Genomic DNA, 7,804 nt, shown 5'->3' with positions numbered 1-7,804 from the left:
TCCCATCAAGGGGGGGGGGAGTCGGCTGCAGGCCGGACGGCTGCCCGGCCTGAGTCGGGCGGTGGGGGTATGTAGCAGCAGGGGCGTGGTCAAGCACCGGTCTGTGACAGGAGGGCAGAGTCAGGGAAGGTAAGTGGCAGAATCACTACAACTGAGAGCAATTAACCTGTGTTTGTGTGTCTTCCCAGGGACCGCACCCTATATAAGGAGGGAGAGCGAGAGCAGAAATGATGATCCCTGAACAAGACGCCAGTCGTGTGTGTGTCTGTTCGAGTTCAGAATTGCGAAACTGAAAAGTGTAGCAATAAACGCTATTTTGAACCTGATCTGTGTCCAGCCGTCCTCTGTGCTACACCCACCAATACTGAACCGCTACACTCATTAAGAGCGACAGAGATTGCTTGTTAGCAGTGAATGCTCCTAAAGGATGTGCAACAAAATATTAATTTACGGGTGCCATCATTTTTGTCCATGAATTTTCATTTGTTTTGTGAAGTAAAATATTCAGTTGAATCAACAATCAAAAGCAAAGTCTGATTTGTGTTAAACATCCAATAAACAATAATGGATGCCTTTAGCTTTTGTCGGTTTATTAGGGGCATGACTAAGAGAATTTGCACCAGGAGATAAAGTCCTCATTTTACTACCCACCTCAAGCTCAAAATTACTCACCAAGTGGCAAGGGTCCTTTGAGGTCATATGGCGAATTGAGGAGATTGACTATGAGGTCAAACATCCAGATAGAGGCAACATGTCAAATTGACCCCCTCAATCTCCTGAAACCATGGAGAGAGGAGGTTCCTGTGGCTCTGGCGAGGGTAGTTCCAAAAAGAGTGGAGCTGGAACTGGACGTAAGTCTAAAAAGTGTCACCAAATTCACCCCGGTCCCCTGTGGAGACCACCTCTCACCATCCCAGAGAGCACGGGTTATTAGGTTGCAGGAAGAATTCTGCGATGTGTTCTCACCCCTCCCTGGTCACACTGACCTCGTAGAACACCACATTGAGACTCCCCCAAGAGTGGTGGTGCGCAGCCAACTGTATCGGCTTCCCGAGCACAAGAAAAATGTGGTTCAGGACGAACTCGAGGCTATGTTTAAGATGGGAGTAATTGAGAAGTCGCACAGCAACTGGAGCAGCCTGGTGGTCTAAATTTGACGCATAGCTGATGTCTCGCATTGATGAACTGCTCAATCGGTTTGGTGCAGCTCAATGTTACTCGACACTGGATTTAGCAAAAGGATATTGGCAGATCCCCTTGACTCCAGTATCCTGCAGCAACATGGCCTTTTCCACTCTGTTTGGTTTACACCAATTTGTTACCCTTCCTTTCAGGTTGTTTGGGGCCCCAGCATCGTTTCAGTGTCTCATGGACCAAATTCACCATCCCCACAATCCGTATGCGACGGCCCACTTAGATTACATAATCATTCATAGTAATGACTGGGATCAGCATCTACAACATCTCAGAGTGGTCCTGAGGTCGCTGAGGAGCACTGGGCTCACAGCAAACCTGAACAAGTTTGCAATTGGATGGGTGCAAGTATGGTACCTGGGCTTTCACTTGGGTCATGGGCAGGTACATCCCCAAATTGATAAGACTACAATGATATCAGCCTACCTGAGACCTGAGACCAAAAAGGGGGTGAGGCAGTTCCTGAGGCTGGCTGACTATTATAGGCAGTTTGTGCCTAACTTTTTGGACAACTCCAGTCCACTGACTGACCTCACTAAAACAGGGACGCCAAATCCATTCCAGTGGACGGAGCCATGCAAATGGGCTTTTGCTCAGGTAAAAGCAGTTTTGTGTGGGGGCCTGCTATTGCATTCTCCTGACTTTTCTCTCCCTTTTTTTTTTTTTACAGACTGATGTGCTGGACATAGAACTGGGGGCTGTTTTGTCCCAGGTGGTGGAAGGGGAGGAGCACCTGGTGCTGTACATCAGCCGCAAGCTCTCCATGTAACAGTCAAAGTACAGCACAGTGGAAAAGGAATGTCTGGAAAGCAAGTGGGTGGTCCTAACTCTCCTGTTCTAGCTGCTTGAACACCCATTCACTCTTTGGTCCAACCATGCCCCACTCCAGTGGCTCCACCAAATGAAGGATGCCAACACGTGGATCACTCATTGGTATCGGCCCTTCAACCCTTTAAATTGAAGGTGGTCTACAGGCCAAGGACACAGATGCTGGTGGCGGATTACCTCCACCACCGGGGGGGAGTCAGCTGCAGGCCAGATGGCTCCCCGGCCTGAGTCGGGCGGTGGGGGTATGTGGCAATGAGGGTATGGTTGAACGTCGGCTATGAACAGCAAGGAGTCAGGTTGAACCAGTAGATAATGTGTGAGGAAGTGCACTTGTGTCTAATTACTGGCTGTCTATTAACCTGTTTCTCTGTGTCTTTCAGACAGCCAGGAACAAGAGAGAACTGTAACACCCCAACGTGTGTGTGTGTGTGTGTGTGTGTGTGTGTGTGTGTGTGTGTGTGTGTGTGTGTGTGTAATGTGCCTACTAATGAGCAAAAGTCACTGAAAAGTGTGAATAAAACCGAAGCATACCTTGAATTGCAGTGCCTGCTTCCAGTTCGTCACTGACCACTCCCACAAAAGTATTACACACTGATTTCTTTGAACTGTTCTTATTCTATGGCAAAATGATTGTACAACATACCTCTTCAATAAAAAAAACAAGAATTTGGCACCAAAGTTTTAATTTATTTGGGGTTTTCTGAAATCAATATTATGCAAACATCAAAACAATACATACTTACTTGTAATTTAACGAATTTCAGAATAATAGTTGTTTTTCTTTGTTTAATGCCATCTTTGGTCTTTTGTTTCCCCAAGGCATTACATCATATTCTTCAGCTGTAAATAGAACCTGAGGGGGCGTGATTAATTTCTTAGCTATAAATGTATCTGATTTGTCTGACCTATCCTTCATTTGACCACAATGCAACAGAGACATCTTTTAAAAAATGCATGTATTCATGAATCAGACAGAGTTAAACCAATCTGATCACTGTGTGTATTTCTCCTGTTCAGAAAGATCTGCATCTCCTGTAATTTATGTCTTACTGTACGTATGTGCGACTGCTGTGGTTCTGCTAACAGTGTGTGGAAATCTGCTTGTCATTGTGTCTGTTTTTCACTTCAAGCAGCTTCACACACCAACCAACATGCTCCTGTTCTCTCTGGCGGTGTCGGATTGCTTAATTGGTGCTTTAGTGATGCCGACAGTGTTAATCTGGACCATCGAGTCATGCTGGATATTTGATAAGGGGTACTGCATTGGGCATTTGATGATTTCTTATGTTCTCACAGGCCTATCCATCTATAATATCGCCCTGATCGCTGTGGACCGGTATTTGGCTCTCTCAAACCCGTTTTTCTACATAAACACAATCTCGAGGAGGACAATGAGCATTGTGGTTTTTTCCAACTGGTGTGCTTCTCTGGTGTATAACATGACACTCTTTTATTTCAATGGAAACTTCACAAGCTCTGTAATGTGTCCTGGAGATTGTTATCTTTTTCTGAATGAGGTTTGGTCTGTAATTGATCTTGTAATAACATTTATCTTTCCATGTTCTGTCATAATCATATTGTATACTGGGGTTTTTGTGATTGCTAAGAAACATGCCACTGCTATCAGAGAGCTGAATAATCACACACGGCCTGAAACACAGAAAATCACGTCACACTCGATGAAATCTGAGAGAAAAGCCGCTAAAGTCCTCGGCATTTTAGTGTCTGTGTTCCTGGTGTGTTTACTTCCATACTTTATTTACAGTTTATTAGGTGACCTTATTGAACTACAGCCAGAAACATTTCTGGAAGTTGGTATTGTGCTTTATCTTAATTCAACCATTAATCCGGTTATTTATGCTCTGTTTTACCCGTGGTTTAGGAGGTGCATTAAATCGATTCTAACGCTGCAAATATTCCAAACTGACTCAGCATTCATCAATATTCTTTCATGAATGTGGTTCAGATGAGAGGAATATATGTATGTTTTTGTCTTTATTTTACAGTGGAATTATTCAGATTATTAATGTTTAAGAATAAAGAAGAGACATATTCAATATCTTAAATGTTCAGTGTTTGTGATTCTGCACTATTTGCAGGTCACTATTAGAATTTCAACAAATTTTTGACATTGATCATGTTAACTTCATGACAGACAAAATATTGTCATTTATGCCCAATAGGAAGTCATGCTTGGAAATCTCTTTTAATTAGCTCTGCAACATCACCTGACTTCAGCTAGTTTGAAAGAAACAGGGACGATAATCATTAACCTCTCATGGTTTCACAATGTGGCAGTGATATGACGATGTAAATGCTACTTATTTGTGAAGATGGTCCTGAATTCATAGACATTGCCTCAGAGGGCATTGAGGAATGCTCAGTGTGGTCATCAGGCTTGGTGGTCAAAAAGCTGGTCTCTCTTAGAATATCCCTCCCCTGTGCCTCGGGTAAACTCTGTAGCGCTGTGGTCCTGGTCTGCTCACATTTAACCACATCACATGTTTCTGCCTGCTCCTCTGTGTTTGTGGTCAAAAATGGAGTGAGGGTATCCCTGGGAATTGTGTCCATGTTAACAGGAAACATCCCTGTGGCTCTGAAACCTGTGGAAGAGTTACCTAAATCTAAAATCACCACTTCTGAATTATGAAAACAATCAAACCTCATTGAATGTTTCCTACAGTGTATGTCTTCTCCCATGCAGATGAGAACAAAGAGAAGAAGAGCTGCTTTTGCAGCTTTTTCACTGTGTCCCACCCCGGCTCCATCCAGTGATACTTAAGACTCTTGAACAAAGATTCATTTGCTGTCTGAAGACCATAATTAGTGTGAGGAGGAGAGCTCATTAGATGTATGTTCATTTTCTTCATGAACTCAAGGATCTCCAGGTTGAAGATGCAGTTGTAATGGTCATCCAGCAGGATGACATGTGGCCTGCAGTCATCTTCTGGCAACTGATCTGTGAACATTTCGCCCCATTCCTCAAGCAGCTGTGAGCTGATCTACCCATTTTCAAAGTCTCTGATGACTGCCTGGTCTCGACTCCAACAAATGCTTCCAGGACATGTGCACATCTCCTTGAAGATAACCATGAGAGGAGTTCATCTTCCACCAGCACTAAATCCAGATAGCACTGTTCCAGATTTTCCTTCTTCTATGTCCAGGGCTCCTATGGAAGGACCAAAACAGTCTTTTAACTCAAATTCCTTGAAAGTCCAAATATGTTATGGAGCATCAATGAGCTTGAGTTCTCTGAGAAGTTGTTCATAATTGTTGAATCATTCAGAACCCATTGTAGGACAAATTCCAGAAGAACTTTCAGCAACAACAGCTTCTGTTGTACAAAACACTCAGATGTTGGTTTCTTCTCAGAAAGCCTTCAAACCAATAACAGCCTGATTTTTGTTTTTTCTCTGAGAGAACTTTGACATTGTTGGCCTATGCATCCTGAATGGCAACGTTTTGTATGTCTATGCGTGACATCGGAAAGCCTCTCACTGCAGGAGTCTTGATAAGATCAGCAAGGTCCTTCTCTGCTTCTGATGAAAGTGGAGGATTTTTTCCTTGATGTATGATGAAAACCTTTGACAAGTCCCTTCACACATCTTTGGAGTGTAGATTTAAGGATGTTCTATCCAAAAGTCTAAGGACTGGATTCTGTCCTTTCTTCACTTGCTTCTGTTATTCCTCTAGAGCTCTTTTCATTCTTTCCTCCTTCCACCGATTCATTCTTCATTACTTCCTATTCCATCCTTCTGTCCATTTCCTTGTAATTCAGTGAAGATATGAGATCGCAGTGCAGCCTGTATTCAGATCTCCTTTTTATATCTCACCATTTAAAAATTTTTATCCCTTCTCTGTAGTGTCTTTATGGATGACATGGTCACTCTGGTATTTTTCTTTTTTTAACCCTTAACCTCTGTCCCACTTTCTCTGAAACCCACCCTGTGTCGTACTTTGCACTGTTCTACTGTTTGAGTGGAACAGTAATGCTCTTACATTATCAGAAAAGTATTTCAATTTTATTGTAAATCATTATCATTTATTATATCTTCGCCATGTTTGGTGGTGCAGTGGTTATCACTGTCACCTCACAGCGAGAAGGTTCTGGGCTCGGACCTGATGGCCAGCGGGGGTCTTTCTGTGTAGAGTTTGCACGTTCTCCCCGTGTCTGTGTGGGTTTCCTCTGGGTGTGCTGTTTTCCTCCCACAGTCTAATGACAAGCAGATTAGGTTACTTAGCACCAGTCCCAAGCCCGGACAGATTGGGGAGGGTTGCATCAGGAAGGGCATCCAGTTTAAAATCTACACCAAATCAAATATGCGAACAGGTCTGCTGTGGCGACCACTAACGGGAGTAGCCGAAAAATGATGATTATATCTTCTCATTCAGGATCACTTCAAGGTTGTGATATTTCCCTTCTCCCAATCTCATGCTATCTGCTCAATATTTCTGAAGAGGGGGGACAAAACTAACACTTATGCTAAGTTTTGTCCCGAACCATCTTTAATTAGCTAAACAAAGCTAACTATCAAAAATTGATGACTAACACTATCATAAATTTCCTCTCATCTCATCTCATCTCATCTCATCTCATTATCTCTAGCTGCTTTATCCTGTTCTACAGGGTCACAGGCAAGCTGGAGCCTATCCCAGCTGACTACGGGCGAAAGGCGGGGCACACCCTGGACAAGTCGCCAGGTCATCACAGGGCTGACACATAGACACAGACAACCATTCACACTCACATTCACACCTATGATCAATTTAGAGTCACCAGTTAACCTAACCTGCATGTCTTTGGACTGTGGGGGAAACCGGAGCACCCAGAGGAAACCCACGCGGACACGGGGAGAACATGCAAACTCCGCACAGAAAGGCCCTCACCGGCCATGGGGCTTGAACCCATGAAAATGAAGTGAAAATGGCAAATAACATGAGAAAATAATCCTGTTTCAACAACTGCGCTAAATAGAAAGGCCTCGTATAGCCTTTGTGTTGGTATGATAGATAGATAGATAGATAGATAGATAGATAGATAGATAGATAGATAGATAGATAGATAGATAGATAGATAGGAAGGAAGAACTACTGTACTGTATACGAAAGATAATAATAATAATAAAACATTTTATACTGTACTGTATACGAAAGATCATAATAATAATAAAACATTTTATTTATAAGCACCTTTCAAGGTAACCAAGGACACTGAACAGTAAAAAACAAACAGTAAAAGCAGAACAATAAAATAACAACAATAATAAAATAATAAGAAATCAATAATAATAATAACAATGTTATTAAAAATCAAAGAGAAAAAGCCAAGCTAAAGAGATGTGGTTTTAGCTGGTTTTTGAAAGACGACAGTGTTGAGCATTGGCGCAACGCTAGTGGCAGGGCATTCCACAGCTTAGGGCCATTTACACTGAAAGCCCTGTCACCCATAGAACAGAGCCGAGAGTAAGGGACTGCTAATAGGTGGGCATCTGTGGAGCGAAGATTTAAAGGTAACTGATATGGAGTTAGGAGATTTGATAAATAGGGAGGGGCCAGGTTATGTAGGGATTTGTAAACAAGTAAGATAATTTTGTACTGAATGCGGTATTTAACTGGGAGCCAGTGCAGGTTATATAGAATAGGAGTGATATGATCCCAGGGCCTGGTGTGAGTGAGTACCCTAGCAGCTGAGTTTTATACATATTGCAGCCTATTTAGTTGCTTGGCTGGGATGCCATTGATCAGGGCATTGCAGTAGTCCAGTCTTGAGGTGACAAAAGCA

General features: G+C 42.9%; 1 protein-coding gene across 1 annotated transcript; it reads left to right on the top strand.

The window, feature by feature from the left end:
- Positions 1-2,972: 2,972 nt before the first annotated feature.
- On the top strand, positions 2,973-3,977 carry LOC132871000 (trace amine-associated receptor 13c-like). Its single transcript, XM_060905133.1, has one exon. It carries the CDS (start codon positions 2,973-2,975, stop codon positions 3,975-3,977), a length of 1,005 nt encoding a protein of 334 aa, XP_060761116.1.
- Positions 3,978-7,804: the final 3,827 nt, after the last annotated feature.

This window comes from Neoarius graeffei, chromosome 2 (genome assembly GCF_027579695.1).
Source record: "Neoarius graeffei isolate fNeoGra1 chromosome 2, fNeoGra1.pri, whole genome shotgun sequence".
In the NCBI taxonomy this organism is placed as follows: Eukaryota; Metazoa; Chordata; class Actinopteri; order Siluriformes; family Ariidae; genus Neoarius; species Neoarius graeffei.
Note: the sequence above shows the minus strand (reverse complement) of the source record. Positions and strands in the feature narration are given on the sequence as shown.

Coding starts and splice junctions, on each gene's coding strand:
- LOC132871000 (XM_060905133.1), top strand. CDS start 2,973: ATGCATGTATTCATGAATCAGACAGAGTTAAACCAATCTGATCACTGT.